Below are 24282 nucleotides of genomic sequence, written 5' to 3' on the forward strand. Positions count from 1 at the left end.
CAAGGTCTTCCACAGATCCATGGACAGGCCCTCCCAACCCAGCCCCTGGAATCATGCTGTGCCAGGACAGTGTCTTGTTCTTTCCCATGATCTCTCATAACCAGTCTTCCCAGATCCATCATTCCCCAAATCTTGCTGAGTGCATTCTCTGCCAGTCACCACGCTAGGGGTAAAGGCCATAAGAACAAGTAAGGTGTGACAGCTTACCAGTTAGGAGCATGACAGCTATAGATTCAAGCCCAGGGTCTGCTCTTCATCAGCAGTGTGCCCTATCTCTCTGAGCCTCAGCCTTTTGTAAAGGGAAAAATCATAACCCCTACCCCCCAAATCACTGAGTTCTAGTTTTAATTATCTCTGGAATTGGCAACCAAACCCTGGCAGACTAAAGCTCAGGAGGGGGTACTAGGATTCCCATTTCACTGTAGGGAAGGGCAACAATCTTGGAACAGAGAGCAAGAGGATGAAGCAGCGCTCCTGGGCTTCAGAACTGAGCTCTGAAATTGGCCATGGAGTCGCCCACACCCAGCTTCCACCTGGGCTAACCCTAGGTCCCTAATCCAGGCCTGGGCCCCAAGAATTGCTGTGACACCCTGAAACTGTTCTCCCTGCAGCTGCTGGCTGTGTTCTGGGCAAGGGTCATTTTTCCCAGGCTCTTCTCAGCCCTAGAGCAGATAGCCAAATGACTTACTTTTTCCGCAGGAGATGTAGGCCTGGGGACAGGGATTTGGCAGGTGGCTCAGAGTCCCAGGGGTTCACCCTTTCTTGTTCTCCTCTCCGGAAGCTTCAAAACATCAGGGCCCATTTAGGAATCTGAGTCCCCCGTCTGCCTACTTCCCACCTTTTAGGTCAGGGCTAGTTCCACCCTTCCGTCCCCTCACAGCCCCACCTCACAAGAAAGCAACAAAACCATCTTGGTGAACACATTTATTTAATATGGGGGGTGGGGTATTGCTGTCTCTGTCAGTGTGTATGGGGTGGTAGGGAGACAACCAGAGGGACTTCTGCCCTGGAGTAAGAGGTTGTTCTGGCCCCAGGCTTGGGGGTGGGGAGCAGACTGAGGGGACAGGGGAGGTGTGTAAGGGGGGTGGAGGGCAGGGTGAAGCTCTGCACACATTCTTGGGACCACAGTCCAGGCCCACCCAGTCACCAAAGCAAGAACCGAATAAATAAAGTGCAACCGTGGGGTTGGGAGACGGGGAGAGGGAGGGCATTGGGCACACCCACGCCCACAGCCCACATTCAGTGCTGCCAGGTCTGGCTCATCTCCCAGCCAGACCCTCTTGTCCAATCACCCCTATGTCCGTCCCTCCATGAACCAGGCAGGGCCCCTGTGCAGCTACTGGAGGTAGCGATAGGCCTTAAAGCAGTGGTTGCCAGCATCAGCCACTACCACGTGGCCATCCGAGGTCAGTGCCAGGCCCTGTGGGCCATACAGTGGCTCTGCAGACGTGTTGATATAGGACAGGAAGGAGCCAGAGCTGTCGAATACCTGGGGAATGATGGAGAATGGAGGGAGAAGTGAGATCAGGCAGAGGAGAGGCATTTTTAGGGGGGTGTGTACATGGGGCACAGCAAGAAACCTCCCCCTCAGGCCATTCCTGGGCCTTACTCACCTGGATGCGGCTGTTGCCCCAGTCAGCCACGATGATGTTCCCATTGGAGTCCACAGCTACTCCCGTTGGGGCATTGAACTGTCCATTGCCTTCACCGTGGGAGCCAAACTTGAAGAGGAACTCTCCATCGGCACTGTACACCTGGCAGGGGAAAGGGCTGGGGAACCGGCCTTGGGCACAGGGCAGGGCCTTGGAGGATGGGGTGAAGCCCCAGGGCTGAGGGCCCCCAGCTCTGCAGCTACAGCCCAGTTCTTCTTCCTAGGCTTCTGGTCCACGCATTCTACTGCCTCCTAGACATCTCTAGCTGACGTCCCTTGGGCATATCAAATCAACAGCCCACCTTCCCTGGGAAAGTAGTTCTTCTGAGTACTCTTTCTCCGTGACTGGCAACACGCAGTTGGTCATGTATCATTCTTGACTCCACTTTCTCCTCTGCTTGACAGCCAGTGAACTAACACAACCTCCTGATTCTATCACAAATCTGTACCCTATGCATACATTGCCACTGCAATGGTTCTCATCTGGATTGTTGCAAAAGATTGATCTTCCTGCGTCTAGTCTCACTCTCTCAGAAGGATCTTTCTAATACACACAGAAATGCATCACCCCCTGCCTACAACCCTTCAGTGACTCCTCTTAGGAGGAGAGCAAGTCCCTTAAGGGGGCACACAAGCCTTATTCTTGCCTTGTACCACTCCTCTCTTCAAATCCAGTCAGAACTATTTGTAGTTTCTTGAATGCACCATAAGGGTTCCAATCTCCAGGTCCTGGCTCTTCCTGTCCCCTTTGCCTCAAATCCTCTCCCCCTTCTCTACCTTATGGTTAATTCCCACTGGTGCTTTATGTCATTTTCAGGCTCATCTGAATCAAATGCTCCTGCTATGCCCTCACACAGTTCCCTGAACTTCCCTATCATAGAATCCATCACATCATATTGTAATATCCTGGCCACATTTTCCTCTTTCCTACTAGACCATAACCAAGAAGATAGGGAACATAGTTGCTTTATTCATCACTGTATAAACCTGGGGAGCTTCTAGCATAGTGCGTGGGACAAAGTAGCCAGCCATAAATGTTTATTGTTCAAATGAATGACCTCAAGGGGGAAGAAGGGAGGTGAGGGAGAGAGGAGTCTTGTGAAAGAGGAAAGGATGCTGGGACAGTGGTCATGGAGGGAGGGAGGACACTGACCTTCACTGAATGGTTATGGAAATCCGTGACTACGATCTCATTCTTGTTGTTCACAGCCACAAAATGGGGCCCTGAAAATACAAAGTGGTATGTGGGCAGTAAGCTGGGATACTGAGTGGGATGGGGAAGACTATATGGGATGATAAAACTGGGGTGTTAGGAGAGGGGTGGGGTCTCAGGGATTGAGATAAGTGGTCTCTGGGATGATGGTGCTAGGGTATAGCGAAGGGAGGGGGTCCTCCAGGGGCAAGATACAGGAGGAGGGGTCTTTAGAGCTGGGGTATCTAGGGGAGTTCTCTGGGACTGGGGTATCAAAATAGACCTCTGAATTGTCCTGCAATACCTGCAAAGTGGCGGTCAGTGGCCCCACGGCCCCCAAAACGGCCAACCAGCTTGCCATTGGGCTGGAAGGTGAAGACACAGCAAGACTTGTTGTCGACCACAATGATATGTCCATTCCGGTCTACGGCTACTCCCTTGGGACCCATGAGGCGGCCAGCTCCAATCTTGGTCTGGAGGGAGGGGATACCCATTAGGGACTTTATCCTACCTGGTGGGGAGAGGAGTCTCAGCCTGGCACCAAAGCAGCAGCTTAGGTTGGGGATGGGCCAGTCCAGGTCCTGACCACCAGGGGGCTCTAGGATGGTCACCTCAGCTGGCCACCAGGGGTGCAGTGACAGTAGGCCTCTCACCTTGAACTTGCCCTCAGGGGAGAAGATGCTGACCCAACGGTTGTCATAGTCTGCCACGATAATGTCTCCATTGGTGTCCACTGCCACACCTGTGGGGCGCTGCAGTTGCCCAGGTGAGCGCCCTCGGACCCCAAAGCGGAACTTGAACTGGCCTTCATTGGAGAAAACCTGGAGCAGAGGAGCAAGGGAGGGAGCAGGGAGGAGGGGAGAGACTGTGGGCACAGAGGGAAGGGGGCAGGATCCTGAGGGAGGAGACCCCCCCCCCATTCATTCAGTCATTCAACAAGCACTTACTGACACCATGCTGGGGCTACCAAGAAGAATCAGACATGGCCTCAGACCTTACAGGACATGCAGCAGAAGTGTGAATGGGAGTGGTCAGGGTACTTTCTGGAAAGAAGTAGATGGACTCAAGAGTCATATAGGAAGAAGACTCAAGACTTAGTAGCAGACAGGAAAGAGTGTGTGTGTGTGGTAGGGGGAATGGACAAGGATGAGTCCATCTAGGCTACAGGGCTGACAAGGTAACCTTCCTCCTAAACAGAGTAAACATTTCAACCTTTTGCTCTCTCCCACCTCCTCTACCTTAGCAACTCAACATGCTCAGGTCTTCCTCCTAAAAGCACCTTCTTTAATAGTCCTTCCCTCTATAGCTAAGCCTTCTTGCTTCTCCTTCACAGCCAAAACATCACTCACTGCATAGGTCTCATGCAATCTGCTTTTCATAGGTAGATCAGAGCCAGGAGCAGCTTGGAGATCTCAAGTTCTGGCCCTTGCTCTTCCATCCAGACCTGCACCCTCTTTAAGAGATTGGGCCCCTTGCCCCATCCCCATCTCTTAGGCCTGCAGAGCCATTTGAACTGGTCCCAGCAATGGATATCACTCCCTCCTGATGTGGACCTTCCATCATGCCCTCACCTGGAAGATGAGCACAGAGCTCGGGTTCTGCCCTGGTCCCTTGGGGTAGGACAGCACTGGCCAGCATGAGCCGGGAGACACCATGGGCTGAAGAATTGATGTGAGAAGGACTAAAAGGTACTATCAGATCAGCAGTGAGGTGACACGTCTGCCTCCTCTGTCTGAGCAGCTCAGTTCCTGGCTCAACACTGAGGCTTTGGGGGATCTTGCTCTTCCCATCCTATCCTTTCCCACCCTGTACAGCTGGCCACCTCCTACTCATCTTTCCATCTCCAGAATTTCCAGGTCACTTCCTCAGAGAAGTCTTTAATGATCAACTCCATCCCATGAACCAACACACACATAAAGTTAGAGCTCTGTGATATACGTGTTATAGCTCTCTTCATGACAACTGTCATTTCTGTTAACTATATAACTGCTAACTATTTTTGTCCCCTTCTAAGGATGTAAGCCCCAGGTGGGGCATGGACTGTCTGTTTCATTTGCTGCTGTATTTGCAGCACTGGTATCACATCTGGCACACAGCAGATACTCGACAAACAAATGACTTCCTCAGACCAGAACTGGACATCTCCACTTGGATGTCACACAGCTATCTCAGACTCAACATGTGCAAAAGTGAATTCATCGACTTATACCCAGGCCTGGTCCCAAGTGGACCACCTACCCCATGCACCAAGTGCTGCAATGCTTGCTCTCTCCCTCTCCCTTGACATCTCTCGGCTCATCAAAACCTGCCATATTTGCTTCCTTATCATCTCTAGAATCTGCTGGTGCCCTAGTTTGGTCTTTATCATCTCTCTTCTATACCATGGCAGCACTAAGTAACTTCAGGATCTGCGTCTAGTTAGGGGAGAGAGACTAAAACAAAATAAAACAAACCAGTGATTCCAGTAAACTATGAAAAGTGCCATAGCAAAAGGCTGAGGGAGCTCAGAGGAGAATGTGACTAATATTCTGCCTGGAGGAAATAAGGAAGTTTCCACAGAAGAGCTGATAAAATTTCTGGACTAAGACAATGACACGAGGGTGTAATACATACAAATCAAATTCTTCATTCAAAAGTCACAAAATGCTTTTGCTCTTCTGTCAGCTGAAGCTGATTCAGCACAATGAGGTGATTGCCTCAGCCGCCACCATAGATGAGTCCAAAGGAAGAAGAGTCCACAAGGAGCCCAATCCTCATGAACTCAGGGGGGCGGTCAGAGTCCATTGGGGAGCCTGGCCCATACCATGCCTGAGGAACCCAGAGTAAGAGAAGCAGAAACTCAGCTTTGGGATTTGAGAGCCAGGCTCCCAGGAGCTAGGAAGTTGGAGTGCAGGTGAGAGCAGGAGCAAGGAAGAGAGCTGCTGTGGGGACAGCAGGTGTTTGGAAGGGAGAGGGGGCTACACCAGGTCCTCCCTCTCTATTCCCCACACTAAAAACATGGATGAGCACAGCCCCTCACTGGGGAGACAAAGTGGCACGCATCTTTCTGTGCATGTTAACAAGGGTGTGTGTGCACACCAGGGAAGGTTTCCCAAACCCCAACTTTTGTGCCAGAAAGGAGTGGGAGGGTGGAGGGCATGACTGGGTAGGGCCTCCACACCACCCCTACCCAACCCACATCCCCTCCTCACTATCCAGGCTCAGCCCAAATGCCTCCCTGTGCTGACCTCTCCATTCCTCTGCTCTTAGGAATAGGTGAAAATACAGGTGGGCTGGACAGGACTGGGAACATGGTCATGGAAGAGCTCCTGGCACCTTTAGCCTGCTAGGTGAAAAGCAGAGGCCAGGGAGGAGGAGCTGACACTGAGGTGACAGACCTTTGGCAGAGCTGGATCTGTGACAGGGGGACTCAGGCAGGGTCAGGAAAAAGTTTAAATTTATACGTGTCGTGAAGTTAGGATCTTCAAGGAAAAGTTTTGCTACCTGATAAAATGTTTCCAAGACCTGAAGTGCATGGCAGTGAGAAACAATCCTGTACAGGATAAAATAAAAATTCCACAGCATCCTCTCCAAAACCACTTACAATGTGACCTCAGCTACTGGGCTCCTAACAGCAATCTACTTCCAGCCCTGCTGGGATCCTCCCAGTTCCCTGAACAACCCCCTCCAGCACTGCCCTACCTCCTGGCTTTTGTTTACAGCCTCCACTTGGACAATGATATTTTGAACAATAGCTAACATTAGAAGGTTCACTAGGTGTCAGGCACAGTACATTGTGTCATTTAATGCTCCCAGCAACCCTGTGAGGTATTCTTTTCCTAATTTTATACATGAGTTAACCAAAGCTCAGAGAGGTCACGTGACTTGTCAGTAAGTGACAGAGCTGGGATTCAAGCCCAGGTGTCTGGTTTCAGAGCCTAAGCTTTTAACTGCTATGCCATGTCAACACACAGGAGCCTGCCACAAGGCTCTGGGCTCACTACAAGGAACATAAAGAGAAAACTATGTTTCCTGGCTTTAAGGAGCTCAAAGTGCATCAGAGGCCATGTCTATTCACGTGGCCAATGCTTTAATCAGGTGCGTGAGAACTGGGAGGGGCGGGGGCAGAAACACCTGTGAGGCTGCACTACAGTGGCCACTGGAAGGCATCCCTTCTCACAAGTCACCCCCATTTGACTGTCTAGCCAACCAGATGTTTGCAGAGACCAGTGCACAAAAGATATGTTCTGGAGCCAGATGAGTATGTTGGAAGACAGCAGAGGAGCACAGAGCCTGCATCCTGACCACACAGAGAAAAGAGCAGAAAGCAAGCCAGCTGAGTAGAGGCTCAAGTGGAGGCAGAGGGGAAGAATGAGCCACACCTTTGGGGTCCAGGAGCTTGTCTGGCCTAGGCCGTGGGCCTGGGAGGTAGAGGCTGCAAGTACAGTAGAACCTGGTGCCTAACTGGAAGGTACTGGTTCTTGTTGTGATCAGTCTGGGTGGGTGGCAAGTGGGTGGGTGAGGGTTGGTGCTATGACTCATTGTTCTTTTAGGAATGATACTACCTGTAGAGTTTCATCTTTCAGGTGACTTGTACACTCTGTTGTTTTCACTGGGCTACAGCTTGAAAACCCTCATTTTGGCGTTGTGGGGAGAGTGGGAAAGGGGCCTACCTGGATACATTGGTTGTTGCTGTCTGCTACCACTATGCGGCCGCTGCTAGCTGCGGACACACCCTGTAAATTGGTGAATTCGCCCTTCTCCCGGCCACGACTGCCTGTGGGGAAGGCAAGGGAGGGAAACAAAAGAATTCACAAGGAGGTCTTTTTGAGCCTCCCGCCCTGCCCAGTGCCTCAGCCCGCCCCCGTCTGACTCTGCCCCGACCATCTGTACCAACGCGGAAGACCAGCTCGTCCTCAATGGGGTTGTCCTTCCGTTTGCCGCCCGTGCTGTACATGGAGCTGGGCCTACGCACCGCCTTCTGGCGCACGTGGCTGCCTGGGCCGCCAGGGGACTTGACGCGGCGCTTGACATCGTCTGGGGAAGGCGGCAGGTCCCCTGGACGCAAGGCGCGCACGCGGAAGGGGCTGCCACGCACTGGCTGTCCGTAGAGCAGCACTGAGAGGAGCAGCTCGCCCTCGGTGCGCGCCGTGTAAACCAGCTCGTACGTGCCATTCTTGTGGTCCACCACTGGCACAGGCAGGCGCGTGCCATCGGGGCCTGTGATCTCGGCGCGCAGCTCGGCGCTGCCTGTGCGCACAAGCCGCCCATCCTTGTCTTTGGTAGTGACGGTGAGGGAGGCCTGCTGGCCCACAAGCGCTTGGCGCAAGCCCTCGCCTGTGGCCACCGTCTCGTGTGCAGTGGCGCTTGTAGTGAGCAGCGCGCCCAAATTGAGCACCGATCGCCGTAGCCCATCGACCTCGAGGACCAGTTCTAGCTGCGCGTTCTCGTGTGGCCGCTCCGGGAAGGCCTGCGCTGCCAACGCCGCCAGACGCTCTCGCATGTGCTTGCGCACGAGCAACACCTCCGGGGCCGAGCCCAGGCGCAAGGCCTGTTCCGCGAAGCTGCAGCTACTGCCGATGTGTTCCTGACCCTGACGCAGTGTGTCTAGCTGGGTCTGCAACACCTAAGGAGAGTATAGGGGAGGGTTGGGTGAGCAAACTGGCGCTGAGGGGGGTTTCTGATTCCTGATGAACCTGTAGTACTATGGCATGAAAGAAATACAAGAGAGTGAACGTGGACAAGGGACACAGATGCCCGCAGCACCTATGGGGCCATGTTAGGAGGCAGAAAGCATAAACTAGGGAAAGGGGTGTGGAGGTGTGGAAAGCAGAGGAAGCATGGAGGCAATAAGGCCATGTCATGATGGACCCAGTGGTGGGAAGGGTGAGCCGACGCACCTTCTGCTTTGCCCCACAAATGGCCTCCAGGTCGCTGACTAGAGCCTGCTTGCGCTGCTGCAGTGCTTGCTCCAGGTCCTCGAAGGCTGCGCTGATCTGGGCCAGGGCCTCTGCCTTGCGCTCCTGCAGCTGTTGGCTGATGCCCCCCACTAAGGCGATAGCTGCAGACAACTGTGGCAGTCTGGGGAGGGGAAACATCTCATACTGGGCTTGTTTGAGGGTACCCTCACCAAAACATTCCTTCTCCCTGGAGACCCTCCTGCTGCCCTCCAGGACATCTCCTCCTTGCGTACTCTCTGCCCTCCCGAAGAATTTTATCTCTACCCTCCCCAGGATTGCTCCTCTGCCCCTCTTGAGACACCATCCCTGATGGCCCCACCAGCCCAAGGTTCCCACCAGGTGCCTACCGGCCGCGCACTGCCTCGAGCTGGCGCTGCAAGGCCGCCTTGTGCTGCTCCACCACATCGCGCAGCAGTACAGTGCCGTGCTCCCGATGCTCCCCTGCACGGCACTCACCGCACATGGCCGTCTCACAGGCCTCACAGTAAAACTCCATCGTCTGGCAGCATAAGGACTCCAGTCAGGCAACGACTAGACACCAAACTTTTGCCCACTCCCCTCCCCCCCATCTGCCCTCCTTGCCCCTTTCCTTCCAGGTGCACTCCCTACCTGGACCACTTATCCAGAGAAATACCCTCTTACCCACAGCTACTTGGCCCCCTCCCCCAACCCCGCTTCCCCCTCCACCCCAAGTCCTGGCCTCACTGGGCCTGCTTGGGCCCACCTTGCCTTCATGGTTAGGGCAGGAGAGGGGGCGGCCAGCCACTGCGCTGAGGGGGTGGGGGTCCTCGGGGTCGCGGGCCCCATCAGGTGCCTGCTGCATGGCCTCCATGAGGCTGCTGATGAAGAAGTTGTTCTGCAGTGCTGAGACGCCCTGCTCAGGGAGGATGGACGTCTGCCGACACACCGGACAGGATAGCGTCAGGCTCTGGGCAGGGATGTAGTTCTGGAGGCATCTGGCCAGGGAGAAGGAGGAGTCAAAGGAAGGAGGGGGTGGGATGGCATCATTGCACCCCTACTTACACCTCCCAGGGGTGCAGACCCCTGTCCTTACAGGTGTGTGTTATATTTCAGTTTGAAACGTCTCTGGTTGGCACACAAATCTCATCCTGCCAGCAGGTGTAAAAGGCCTCACCTCTCACAGCTGAGTAGAAACATCCCTGATCTCTCAGAAGAGCAGACATATCTGCATTCCTCACAGCGTGCACAAACACAGTTCAGTTTTCACAGGTGTCTACAAACCCTTTTCATAGAAAATGTGCCACTAGCCCCCCCTTCATTAACTCATTAAATATTTACTGACTGCCTACTCTTGCCGAATTTGTGCCAACCCCTGGGGATATAAAGATTAAAGCACAGTGCCTACCACTAAAATACTTCCAGTCTACAGAGAACAGAAGTCACAGAAATAGAGAGTTTATAGAAGTCAACAGTGTAATGATGAAGGGCATGGAGCTAGGCTGTTTAGGTTCAATTCCCAGGTCAGAGATCTATTATACTGTGTGACCCCTGACAAGTCGCTTAACTTTTATGAGCTACGGATCCTTCCTTTGTAAGATGGAAACAGTACAGACTTCACAGGGTGCTGGATGATTAAATGTAAAGTGCTTACCTGCCTGACTCACAGGAAGCACTATATATTGTAGGCTATTAGTATTATTCATCATCAATATAAGGAATACGGTAGATGCAGCGATAAGGAAATACACAGAAGGGTCATCTGGCCCAGGGCAGGTGGAGAGGGTGGCCAAGAAAGACTTCAGAGGAGGTGATGTAAGCTGAATCCTCATGGATGAATAATTGTTAGCCTGACCAAAGAAAGGTGCAGGGAGAGAAGGAAGAGTATTCCAGATACAGAAGGCAGCCAGAAACAGCATAGTGTGGGTAGGGAATTATAAACAGCTTGAAGTGGCTGGAGACCAAGTCTAAGGCAAGGAATGGGAAGAGAAGTCCAGAGAGAGGGGCAGAGGCCAAGCTCATGGTGGGCCTTGTGGGCCACATCAAGGAGCTTAGAAGTTATCCCAATAGCAATAGGGAGCTGCAGGAGCATGCCACAGCCAGGTTTACATTTTATCACGCTCCTCTTCATTGTCTCTGTGTGGAGGGTGATTTGGACATGACAACAGAGCAGACAAGGGCTAGGTTTGCAGAGACCGGCACAGACAAGATACATTCTGGAGCCAGGCAGGTATGTCGGAAGATGGCAGTGGTGGCATCACCATCATCATTATCTAGTTACCATTTATTAAGCACACATGCCAGGTGCTGTGCTTTGCATTTTATGTTTATGTTAACAGACTCAGAAAGGGCAAGTGGTCCAAAGTAACAAAACTAGTGAGCACTGGAGCCTGGATCCAAATCCAAGGCAAAGCATGAGCTTAACCAAGATACTCTAGCAATAGTCTAGATGAGGGATGGGAAGATCTAGATTTAGGCAGTGGCAATGTAGTCTAAGGTGGAACAAATGTGAGAAGTATTTAAGAAGTACAGCTGGTGGGAGGTGTTGTCTGCTTAGATATGGGGAGTGAGAGATGAATTTTGGTTGACTCCCAGATTCCTAGCTTAGATGACTGAGTGGATGGTGGTGACATTCACTAAGAGGAGAAACACAGAAAGAGAAGTGGTTTATAGGGAAATTCAGCCATGACCTGGTTGTGTTTGCTGTAACAGTGGATGTCCAGGTAGAGATGACCAGTAGACAGCTGGGGAGAAGGCAGGTTAGAGATGGGGATGCCATCAACATTTAGATGGCTTCTATAGCTATGGGAAAGGATACAGTCAGCCAGGAAGGGGTATACATTGATAAGAGCAGGACAGAGCACCCAGCAAATAGTGAATGAGGAGAGCAAAAAGAAATAGGCAGAGAGGTAGGAGGAGAGACAGTGTCAGGGCAGAAAAGTGAGTAGCACAATTCCAGAAGAAGGGAATGAGTATCATCAGTGTCAAAAGAAACTGAGAGGTCAGGGAACCTAAGGACTGGAAAATGCCCATGGAATTTGGCCAATGTGAAGGTACTTTTCTCTGTAAGGAAAACAGAGAGAGTGGAGTGCTGGGGGAAGGAAAGCTTGGGAGCGTGGAAGTTTGAGTAAGAAGGAGGTTGAGGGATTGGATGGCAGCTGTAGGGAGGACAAAGGCACAGAGTTCTTACCTGTTTGTAATGGGAGCCTTGAGCATGTTTATAAATTGAGGCCAGTAGAAAAGGAGAGATGGAAAAGACTAGAAGAAGATAGGTCAAGGTCTTGGGGATGGGAGTGGCTCTGGTTGGCTTGAAGAGGAGGAGTGGACCCCATCCTCTGAAAGGAGGAAGGGAAAAGAGAGGTGGATGCACTTGAGCACAGGAGGCAAAGTCAGAGTGAGGACACCTAACTTACCTCAGGCAAGATCGGCTGCTGAGAGTGAAGGAGGAAGATTCAGCAGAAGAGTGGGGGCTGAGACCAGTCACTGAACAGAGGAGAGGAAGCTACTAGAAACAGACTGACGGCGGCTGTGTTTGGAGAGAAGATCTGCATGGTGCAAACTTTCCCCTATCCTCAATCTCTTCTCTTAATGTTCTCTACAGCACTTGATCTGATTGATTAATTTTTATTTATTTAACAAACACTATGTGCCAGGCCTGATTCTAAGTGCTTCACCAACATTAACTTATTTGTGACCTAGTCTCCCCTGCAGTCCTCTCAAGTGGAGGGTGGTTTTTGTCTCATACTCCACATTCCTGAGGGCCAGAAGGTGGGGTTGAGTTCTCCCCACCCCCAACTGGAACATTTCTAAACTATTCTTCTTTGGCTCCTTGGAAGTGCATGCCTTCTGGCTACACCACCCCTCCTTATCATCTCTGCTGACATCATGGTTGCTTTCCCCTTCGCTAAAGTCTTTCTTCTGGCTCACTCTCTTCCTCTTTTACCTTCCCCACCCCCAACCCACACTCTCCTGCCATCATTCTCAGTGGCTCTGACATCCACAGGGTGACCCGCCCACCATCAGGATTTCTTAGTTCCCTCACCTCCTCACCCCGTGGTCTTTCCATTTCACCTCAGCTATGCACTCCCATGCTCCCACCACCACCTGTCTCATCACCCGTCACTGCATCAACTCTGAAATCTGCCTTTCAACTATTCCACTCCATCCCCTGAAGCTCTCTCCCCAGCTCACTGAATCTGATGTTTCCTCTGCAAAATACCTTTGAACTCATCAAGATCGTCTTCCTATGTGTTGAGCATAACTGGCTTACAATGGCTTCCTGACTGGTTTCCCGTTTCTCCTCTTGCTCCTCTACAGTCCATTCTCCACACAGCAGCCAGAGTGAGCTTTAAAAAATCTAATTTATGTCACATTGCTTTCCTGCTGAAAAAAAAAATTCTCCAATGGTTTCCCATTGTGTTTAGAATAAAATCCAAACACTTTCCTGTAACTGCCAAGCTTCCCCTTGAACTATCCTGACTCTTTCAGACCTCACTTAATCCCACCTTCCTCCTCAATCAGCCACACTGGCTTCTTTTCTAATTTCTGAACATGCCCCGTTTACTCCTTCCTTCAGGGCTTTGCATGGAATAATGCAAAAATTTTCTTGTTGCCTGGAACAATCTGCATAGGTCTGTCCCCCCATCCTCAGGTCTCAGGTCAAATGTCATCTCCTCAGGGAAGCCTTCCCTCATGACTCTATGTAGGATAGCCCCTGGCCCAACCAGCCCCCTTACTCCCTGTTTATTTCCTGTAAAACACTTAGCACGAGCTATGACTCTCCTGTTTGTTTATTTGCTTGCTTATTGTCTGTCACTGCCACTAGAGCATAAGTTCTTTCAGAGCAGGGACCAAGTGATAAATGAGTGACTAGAGTTAAGAGTGGAGGCTCTGCAGTCAAACCTGGATTCAGACCTCAACTATTTACTTCCTGTGGAGACTCGGAAACATTTCTTAATCACTTAATGACTCTGAACCCTAGTTTCCTCCTCTCTAAAATGGGGATAATAAAGTATCTGTTGTGAGGATTAAGTAAATCAATACATGTAAATCACTTAGCTAGTCTCCGGCAAATAGTAAGCAATCAATACATGGTAGCTGTTATTATAATTTCTCAGGCACTGATGTTCTCCAGAAGTGCTCAGTGATCTGGGCACAGGAGAAGGTGCCGAGATGTCCAATTACAGCTCTGATCCAGGATTGAGCTTTCATCGTGTGGGTTTAGAGAAGGACAAAGGTATGAGGGAATTGTGTTGGCCAGTCAGATGGTCAGCCATAGGATCCAGGATGGGTAGGGAAGAAAGGAAGGCCAGGATGAGCTGGTGGCTGGCAGAAGAGGGAGCAGTTGAGGGGGCTGGACGTCTACATCCAGTCAAAGCTGGTGTAGTGGGAGTGGTGTAGTGGGAGTGGGGTAGTGGGATACTGGAGTTTTTGACCACAGAAGTGGTATTATTCTGGGTGATGGCAATATCCAGGGCACGGGTGGGAGAGAGTATGACTGAAGTGGCATGGAGGACGTCCCCTGGAGAAACAGTCAAGAACCAAGAGGCATAAGGGTAGTGAAATCACTCAGATTGATGGAAATTCCAGGAAGAACTTGGAATAGGCAGGAAGGCTGACTGTTTCCAGCTGATGAAGGGGAGACAGCAGTAGAGCTGGAATCTGAAAAATCAGGGCTGAAAGGGAAGCAGTGTCCCTAGGGCAGAGCCAGGTTTCCGTGAAGGCAGGAGGCGGAGGGAAAGCTGAGGTGGAGGCAATAGTGAGAAGACCCAGGGACCAGGCTACTCAAGACAGTGCAATGAGGGATGAGGGCCGGAGAAAGAATATTGTCAAAATACACATGTGACCATGCATAAAACCCTGCAAAGGCTTCATGTGGCTCTCAGAGTAAAGGCAAAAACCCCTAACAAATCCACAAAACTCTACCTTTGTCTGGCCTTCACCTACCTCTCCAGCTTCATCCCGCCACTTTCAATCAGTCCCTCTCGCTCAGCTGTAGCCAGGCTGGGCGTTCTCTAGGCCCTCTGACCTAACCATGGCCTCTTCCCTAATTCCTCCTTCTGCCTGGAATGCTTGTACCACTCCCTTTACTTAGTTAACTCTTATTCAGCCTCCAGCTCACCCCTCAGGGAAGCCTTCCCTGATTCTCCACACTATAACAGATCCCATCTAAGTGTTCATAGCTTAGCACTTTATTTGCAGCACTCATTAAACGCGCAATATTACATTTATCTGTAGTCTGGCTGTATGGTTATTGATTACTATCTTTCTCCTTCACTATACTGTAAGCTCTTCAAGAGAAGGATCATATCTGTTTTTGCTTATCACTGTATACTCAATTCCTGGGACAGGTCTCATCTCGTCAGTACTTGCCTGATAAAGACATACTTGTTGAATGAATGATAGAAACCAAGAAGCTGGGAGGGGTTGCCTTTCACTCAGTGCCTCCGGATGACAATAAGGACAGGCAGAGAAGGACAGATCCAGCTTCAAATATCCTCCAACTGGTCACAGACTTCTGATGCCAGAGTTGGTTGAGGGTCTCAACTCTGTCTGATTCCTCTGGTGGTGTCAAAGGCTACTTTGTGGTTTGGGAAGGGGCAGAGAAGTCCTGTCCTGGGCAGGGACCATGGCCCAGAGTTAGGAGCTTCTAGTCCTCTCACAGATTCTTACACCAAATGCTCATCTCCTGCAGGCTGGGGTTCATCTGCTCCCCTCCACGTGTGCACACTTTTCCCTCACATCTTACAGGTTTACACATGCCATTTCCCTCTCAGGGAGCCCTGCAAGGTCATCATCCCTCCCCAGGACACACACCCCCTCACCTCTCACAGAAGGTATGCAGGCAAGGCAGAACCTTGGGGCACCGGTACCGATCCAGGCAGATGCTGCACACCAGGAACTGCTTGTCCATCGGCTGGACCTCTGGGCCAGGGCTGTCCTCCCTCTTCGCCATGGTGCACACGGATGGCTCCTGCCACTCACACCAGCCTGTGTACGAAGAGATGGTCAGCACCAGGGAAGCCAGCATTCCCTCTCCCTCTCTGATCCCCACTATTCAAGTCCCCTGCAGAGAAGTAGCCCCATTTCTTCCCTGCCAGGGGCAGGACAGGCAGTGATCCGGAAGGAGCATAGTGAAGTAGGTAGACTGAGTGACCCCTGAGCATAGTGCTCTGGTTAAGAGCACAGACTAAGGGTTAGACTGGGTTTCAAACCCAGCTCAGTCTCTTACCAGCTATGTGACCCTGGACAATTCATATAACCTCTTTGAGCTTCAGTTTCCTGACTGGCAATTATGGGAATAATAATCCACACCTCAAATTATTCTTTTGAGAATCGGCATAGTGCACGTCAAGTGCATAGCACAGCGGCCTTTTCACTGACACATCTACCCTTCATCCCTCTGCATCCCCGAAATCCTCCTCCAGGAGACCTTCCTGATGGAGTGTCTCTCCTCTGCCTGCAGCTCTTCTGTCTATGCTCTGACTCTCCTCTCAGCATAATTGCCCAGATTGCGTTCTTTTCCACACCCAATCAATATCCAGGTCTTGTAGATCTTGCCTCCCAAATATCTTATTCCCTTTCTCCAACCACAGAGCTATTACCTTCAATTCAGGTTGCCAGCAATTCTCTCCTGCGATATAGTGATAGCCTCCTAACTGGTATCCCTGTCTCCTCACTTGTGCCTTCTCATCCATCCCCCTCGCAGCTAGAAGGAGGCTTCTAAAACACAGTTTCCATCTTGTCACTAACCCCCTGTTTAAATTCCTTCAATGGTTCTCCATTGTCCAGAGGACAAAGTCCAAACTCCTTAAATTGGCCAACAAGGCTTATCTTTGTCTGGACCATATCTCCCTCTACAACTTCATGCCTCATGATTCTAGGATCAGTCACACTGGTTTCTTTTCATTTCCTGGAAAACTCCTTGTTCTCTTTTGTTTCTGGACAGTCATACATTCTGTTCCCTCTGCCTGAGATCCTTTCCAAGCCCCTCTTTGCCTGGCTGACTCTACTCATCTTACAGGTCTCCATGTAAATGTCACTTCCTCCAGAAGGCTTTCCCTGATTTCCTGAAGTCTGGATTAGGGGCTCCACCACTGTGTCTCTCCACATCTTGTATTTCCTCCATCCCAGCCCTTCTACACTATACTGTAATTTTCTTGTTACTTCTCTGCTTCCTCCACTTTATGCAGAGCTCTTGAGGGCTGGCATTATATATATTTTTTTATTCCTAGAACTTACCACAGAGCCTGCCATAAGGATCAATCTATATTTACTAAATTAATTCAGTGATTCAACAAAGATTTATTAAGTGTCTGCTTTGTACAGGTGCTGGGAATAGAGTGATAAACAAAACAGATTTGGTCACTGTCCTTGCGGTAGGGAGGTGGTGACAGATATTTAAAAAGTAAATAAACAAATAAATACACAGTTACAAGTTGGAGAAGGGGAGTGCTATGAAGAAGAAAAGGATGCTTTGGGAAAGAAAACTTTTTTGATTGGGTGATCAGGGAAAGTCTTTCCAAGAAGGTAACTTTTAGGCAGGACTCTGAGCAATGGAAGGAAAATGGTAGGGATGAGGGTGGAAGCATCAGAGAGGGAGGGAGGGAAATCACTCCAGGCTGAAGGAATAGCATGAATGGAAGTTCTTAGGCAGAAAGCTCAGTGAGAAACTGAAAGGACCATGTGGTCAGAGCAAAGTGAATACAAGGCAAGAGATGAGTTTAGGAAGGTAGGCTGAAATGAGATCACAAGGGACCTTGATGTTAAGAATCTGGATTTTATCCTAAATTGGGAGGGAAATGATGCAATTCACAAAAATAAAAAGACCTTAAAAAGCTATTCAGGTGGCTGTGAAGACTGAAGAGGAGCCAGAGTAGAAGCAGGGAGACTGGTTAGGAGGCTACCCCAGTTCTTCAGGTAAGATGGTGTTAGGTATTAGCAGAGCTACAGAGAAAAACATGGATTGATTTGAGAAATACTCATGAGGTTGAATCAAAAGGACATCATGATGGATTGGATATGAGAGGGGAAAAGGAATGTTCATAATGACACCCAAGTTTCCCACTTGAGCAAATGGTGGACCATGCCCAGAGACAATGAAAGCTGAGGAACTGATTTGGGGTAACCTGTTTTAGGCATGGTAAGTTTGAGGTGCCTGGGTGATGTCCAGGTAGAGATGTCAAGTAAGGAATAGAATATAGGAGCTCAAGAGCTAGGTCTGGGCTGGTTATTGATTTGGTAGCATTGGCACATTAATGGCACTTAAAGCAATGAGAACGGATGAGACGTCCTAGGGACAGAGAGTGGAGAGTGAAGGCGAACCAAAAGGAATAAGAAGAAAACCAAGAGAGTGTGGGACTAAGGAAGTCAAGGGAAGAAAGAGATTCAAGAAAGAAGGAGTGGTGAAGTACAATGAAGACTGAAGAGTATCCGCCAGATTTGGTTGTGGTGGAGTGGTAGGGGCAGAAACCAGGACAGAGTGACTGAAGGATGAATGGAGATGAAGAAATTAACACAGTGGATGTAGACAATGCAGGAGAGAAATCTGGCCATGAAAAGAGGCAGAAAGATAGCTGGACTACTTCAAAACAGGCTGTGACTAGGAGCAGATCACCACTATCTGTGCCCTGCTAGATGCATCCTGGACCTCTTTAAAGACAACGACTGACTGACTGAATGAATGAATGTATGCATCCATGCAGTGGGGCCAGTCCAGAACCCTCTCCAGGGAGGGGCAGGAGAGGGGCTGGGCCACATGTGCCTTATGTTTCTGTGAGGGTGGGCATGTAGGAAGGGCCTGCGTGAGGGCATCCTCTCATGATGTGGGTACTAGAATTCTGAGGACCTTGTTCCAGATGTGACAGGTTGTGAATCTGGAGACTTAACAGCAGGACACCACAGCAGGAAGGAGGACAGATTGAGGGTTGGCGGAAGGAACAGGAGGCCAGAGCCAAGCTAAGCTTCTGTCTGGTGAAGGGGAGGGCTGGGAGGAAGAGTAGGAGTGGTCTACCAGGGCCTTGCTGGGCAAGCTAGATGTCAGGCTCCGCCTCTCTCCAAGCCCATGGGGCTCTCCCAGCCTGTCACACAGGGGCGGGGATTGGGCCACGTCCAAGGACGGACAGCTCCTCCCTCCCTTCCCCTTCCTGCTTCAGTTCCCCACCCAGACTTGCTGGGCATGCAGCCGCTGAGGCCATACCCCAGCCTGAATCAGTAAGATTCCCTTCCTCTCCTGGGCTCCTACTCCCAACTCTCCCATCCCACTGCACCCTGGAGATCTGCCCCTGAGGTCCTACAGGCGATGGTTTAAGTCGACTGTTTATCACAGCAGACACTTGGAGGATCTTGAACTCAGAGCTGAGATTTCATCCTCCTTCCTCAGGCTGCCTATTGCCATGCTGCATCCCCTATCCCACCCATCTTTCATGGCTCAGTTCTAAAGGCACCTCATTTCCTCATTGAGCATTCGCTCAACACCTCTGCTAGGCCTGAGGATACAATGATAAATAGCGGCAGCTCAGCCTTCATGGATTCCACAGTCTAATAAATAGAATACTGCAATGCCATATGGTGAGGGCTATGATGGGGAAGCACAGATTTCTCCAGGAGCACAGAGGTCACCTAACCTAGATCTGGGGCTGGGGGTGGGTATAGGAAGTTGGAGGTCAAGGGAGTTCTCCTGCAGAAAGTACCATGCAAGCTGAGAGCTCCAGGATGAGTGAGTTACAGAGTATGGTGCCTTCTGCATCAGGAGACTGAATCACACCCCATGACAGGGGAGGGCTAAGAAATGAGATGGAGTGGTAGGCAAGAACTAGATCACACAATGCTTTGTTGGCTTTATCAAGGAGTTTAGACTTTACCGTTCCCTGCTAGGGGATTAAACCTTTGTCCAAAGAGCAAAGGAAACCTTTGGGGATGGGGGGAGAAGGTTTAAGTATACAGTGATAGAGTGACAAGAGTAAATTTTTGACTGCTGTGTGGAAGACAGATTAGAGGGGTCACAAGTGGAAAGTTAAGAGACTGCCATGAGATTCCAGAGAAGATGATGGTGGCCTTGAGTAGGGGAGTGGCAAAGAGGAGGTTGAGAGACGTGATTTCATAGGAAGGAATCAACAGAACTTGGGGACTACTTGGTCTGATATGAAGAGTAGAGAGAGAAGAAAGATTTAGAGAGGATTCTTAGTTTTCTGGCTTGGAAACTCTGGAAGAGGAGCAGTTTGGATGAGAGGGTGATAAGTTCAGTGTTTAGTAAGATGAATCTGAGGTACCTATGGGACATTTGAGTGGAGAGGTCCAAGCGGCAGTTGGAAAGATAGGCTGGAGCCTAGGAAAGAGGTCTGGCCTGGAGATATGGATTTGGGAGTCTTTGATGTGGACACGGTGCCTGAAGCCATGGAAGTGGATGACATCACCCAGAGAGGGGATAAGGTGAGAAAGGAGAGCCCCTGACTGTGCCAGAAGGAACCTCAATATTTAAGAGACAGGCCCAGGAAGCAAAGCCTGCAAATAAATTGAAAATGTGTGACCAGAGAGGCAAGGGAAGCAGGAAAGAGAGAGATCATGAAAGCCAAAGGATAAGAGAGTTTCGTGGAATGGGACCAATCCTCATTGTGAAATGCTGCAGGGAGGCCCCATGATCTAAAGCTTCTTTTGAGACGCTGTCATTAACTTCAGCGAGTGTGGTTTCCAGGGGTTAGAGGAGAGGAAGCCAGATCCAGGGGGCTGAGGAGGAAGCTGATTGTGAGCAAATGAAGACAGGCAGCGCTGACTCCACTAGATCCTTAACATCTGCAAAGGATGTGTTTCCAGGCTTTTCAGTTTCTCCAAATTCTCAAAGAGCATCTAATTTCCCCCATGACTTCCTCCTACAACCTCATGAGAGTCCCAGTATACAGGATTTACACAGCTGTGAGTAGAGGTAGGTGACCAAGGCATTGTTAAAAAGTGGATGCAAGAGGTCAGCTAGGCTCACTTGCTTCCTAAAATGACTCACTCCTGTTCACTAGCCTCTAAGTCTATTCAATCATTTGAGGCCTCAGCAAAATGACAAATGACTGCAGGTTACAATCTTTGGGGTTTCTCTGGAACAGATGAAGCCTTGGAGGATGTAAAGTCCTCAAACTCAAGGAATCCTTTCAATACAGTTGGCAGGGAAGGAAAGTGATGAAATTCACAGTACCATCTCCCCCACCACTGCCAGACTGAGAAGGTGAATGAACCAGTTAATCAGCTGATCCTATCAAACAATCAAACTTCCCTGGGCACACTCTGGACCAGGACCTGAAACTGGGAACTGGAGATATAAAGCTGAAATAGACACACTCCCTGTCCTTCACAAGTTCTCACACAAGTGTGGGAAACAGACATGGAAATAGGGAACTACAATGTGATAAGTGTCATGATATTGACATTTTCAAACTGCTATGGCAGCAAAGAGGAGGAAACATCTAACTCTGAAGGTGGTGGAGGAGGAGAATAAAGAAGGTTTCCAGAGGAAGGGATATATGAGCTGGCTCTTGAGGGACAAATAGGAGTTTGATAGGTACATTCGGAAAACAGGGAGCAAAGGAACAGAAACATGAAAAATCAAGAAACACGGAACAGTTGGGCAAGAAAGCAAGACTCAAAAGGGCAGAGACTGTACTCAATGCTTTCACGTCCACTTGATACAAGTTCTCCACTTGCCTCTCTGGCTGCCCATTCCTTAAATGTCTAGTTCCACAGGGCTTTGTTCTAGGACCTCTTCTTTCAATCTTATACTCTGCCTGGGAAATCTCATCATCTCCCCTGGTTTCAGTTACCAACCACTTGCTAACGACTTCCAAAAGCCTTATCTCCCGTGCAGAAAACTTTCTTGAACCCCAGACCTATATATCCAACTGTATCTTGGACATCTCTACATGGATGATGCATAGAGACTAGTCTAAAACTGAATTCACTTTCCCCTAACCTACTCTTCCTGCTGCACTTCTCATCTCAATAAAAGGCACCACCATCCACCCAGCCATACCAGCCAGAACCCTGGGAGACTTCTTAATTCCTCCTCTTCTTTCACCTTTCACATACAAGCTATGACGATATCCTTGATTGTGCCTCTAAAGTGTGTCTAGGTTAACAGGTCAGGAGATCTAGGAGCTAGTCCTGACTCTGTCACTAATTTCACTAATGCAAGGTAAGACTCTGGGCAAGCTCCTACTCCATCCCCTTACTTGTAAATTGGGAGGGGGAGAGGTTTTTTTGTCCCCCAAATCTGGGATTCCCAAAGTTCTCTTTCCAGCCAAAGGGTCCCTATGATTATAATATGTGCCCATGATTAAATCCCATCTTGTACCACCTTGAGGATTTGATTGCTGGTTTCCATGGTAAGGCTAGGCATGTTAGGGGGTGGCTGCAGTTGCCCCCACCTCCCTTCCAAAATAAATGTTTGCTGATTTAGGGCACCCGTGACACTCCCTCTGGGCACCGTCTACTCTAGCCATATGTTTTTGCTCTGTTTTTCTGAACACAGCCTGTACTATCCCAACTATGGGCCTTTGCTCAAGCTCTTCTCCCAGCAGGAATGCCATTGTCCCCTAAGTGGCTGAGGCAGCACCTGGCACACAGAGGGTGCTCAGTATACGCTGGTGACAGGAGAGCCATGTTTAAATCACTGCAGTTCCTCACATCAGAAAGAGAGGCAAAAGCAAAGGCAATAACAAGACAAGTGAATAAAGTTCCAAGGAAAAAGACCTCCACTTAACAGAAAGAAGCTTTCCCACAGATAAGGTAGTAAGTGCTCTGTCACTGGAGGCATGCAAGCCAAGAGAGGCAGGGCACCTGTCAGGCCTGCAGCTCTGATTCCAATTCTGCAGCAAATCAGAGCCCTGCTTATGGGATGAACGGGCATTGGTGAGCTGGACAAACAAGCAGGGAGAGACTTGTGAAAAAGACCTCTGCACCTGCTCCAACCTCCCAGATCTCATCTTCCTACTAGGGCCAGTCCTGGGTTTATGCTGCCCACATCAGAGACCCCCACACCAGGAACAAGCCCAGGGCCTGCCTTCAGTCAGATTGACCTCCCTGGGGTGCAGCCTGCCCCTCCAACCTGCAACCATCTGTCCCTGCAGGTTTGCAGCCCAGGATCTGAAGCCAAGTCCAAAAGGGAGGAGGTCAGAATCAGGGAGGGGCCTGGGGTCGTCCAGGCGGGGCTCTGGCTACAGGGGAACCAGAGGGGTCCTTTCCTACAAGAAACAGCCTCTGGATGAGGCTTCCTGTCTAGGGAGCAGTGGTAGAGGAGGAAAGAGTGTCCTCCATCCTGGCTAGTGGGCCTTTTGGTGCCTGAGGAGGATGGAGAGGGGGAGCAAGGGGTGGAAGTGTCTGCACCAGGGAGAAAGAAACCCTTCGGACAAGCTGGGCCACAAGATTCCAGAGTCCCACTCAGCAACCCCACCCGACCCCCAACCACTACCCTCGGCCGCAGCGTTCGACACCCTCCGCCAACATACACAAGCTCCCAAACCCTGCGTTCCTCCAAGGAACCATCACCCATCCACCCGCGCCTCCCCCCTCAAACATGGACCTCACGTGAACAGCCACAGCCCGAAGAATCCCCCCGCTGCTCTCACGGAGAGGGACACGCCTCACGTGGACGGAGACAGGCACAGCTTTTGAAAAGCATCTGTGCCCCCACCTACAGACACTCGGACAGACATACTGCTGCTCAGACCCAGACCCGGACCAGGCAGACAGGGATACAAACGCACCCCTGGGGGTCGCCCGCTGCACTCACCTCGGCGAGCAGGATGGGAGGGCCAAGGCCCGGACTGCGGCCGCTCGGAGGGGCCCGCGGCGCTGCCCCCGCTGCTAGCGCCCGTCCGCCCGGCCCTGCCCGCGGCGCCGCCCCACGTCCCGCGCCTCCGCCTGTCCCCGCGCCGGCGCCGCCGCCGGACCCGCCGCACAGGCCGGAGGGAGGGGCCGGGGCGGGGCTGCGGACCGGCCGGGGGAGGGGGCGGCTCAGTACTGAAGACCCACCCACGCCCCGCCCACCGCCGCGGAGGCCCCGCCCGCCGCGCCCCGCCCGCCGCTGCCCCACCCGCCCCGCTACCCCAACCCCCTGAGGCTCCTGCGGGAGCTGCCTCCGCGGTCGGGCTGGGGAACCGGTGAGCCGGATCCCGGATCCTAGGTCCCCAATCCCCGCCAGCCGCCTCTGGCTCCCGACGGCTCCAGGGAAGGGCGGCGTAGTAGACCTCAGGGACTAAGATGAGGCTCCGTCAAGAAAAGGCAGCTGGCAGCAGGGATTTCGGACTCTGGGAGCCGGTTTGGTCTGCCTCCCGGAGATGCCCTTCCCAGCCTTCTTGGGGGGGCTCCTACGGAATATGCTAGTGAGGTCTCTGCTGAGCAGGAAGAGACAGGGATCGTCTGTACTTGGGCACCGATCTCTGGGCAGCGGAAGGGCCCCAAGGTGGAAGGGCAGTTTCCAGAGCTCTGAGAGGGGCTGGCGGGGTAGAAACGTGGGGGATTTGGTTTGGCTCTAGGTGCCTGGCTCTCCCTCAGGAGCCCCC

General features: G+C 51.1%; 1 protein-coding gene across 2 annotated transcripts; it reads right to left on the reverse strand.

The window, feature by feature from the left end:
* Positions 1-909: 909 nt before the first annotated feature.
* Positions 910-23690, reverse strand: TRIM3 (tripartite motif containing 3). 2 transcript variants are annotated; one of them, XM_008524129.2, is made up of 12 exons: positions 23511-23690; positions 15565-15730; positions 9507-9738; positions 9130-9281; positions 8723-8903; positions 7716-8448; positions 7496-7599; positions 3497-3664; positions 3148-3316; positions 2805-2875; positions 1614-1754; positions 910-1489 (listed from the first exon to the last, which is right to left on the reverse strand). In XM_008524129.2, exons 2-12 carry the CDS (start codon positions 15693-15695, stop codon positions 1337-1339), a joined length of 2235 nt encoding a protein of 744 aa, XP_008522351.2. In that variant the 5' UTR covers positions 15696-15730; positions 23511-23690; the 3' UTR covers positions 910-1336. The 2 variants fall into 2 exon arrangements, with proteins under 2 accessions (XP_008522351.2, XP_070482219.1); XM_070626118.1 differs by having other exon boundaries at positions 9512-9738; positions 23511-23631.
* Between the last annotated feature and the right edge of the window lie 592 nt (positions 23691-24282).

The sequence above is a fragment of the Equus przewalskii genome, chromosome 6 (assembly GCF_037783145.1).
Source record: "Equus przewalskii isolate Varuska chromosome 6, EquPr2, whole genome shotgun sequence".
NCBI classification, from domain to species: domain Eukaryota; kingdom Metazoa; phylum Chordata; class Mammalia; order Perissodactyla; family Equidae; genus Equus; species Equus przewalskii.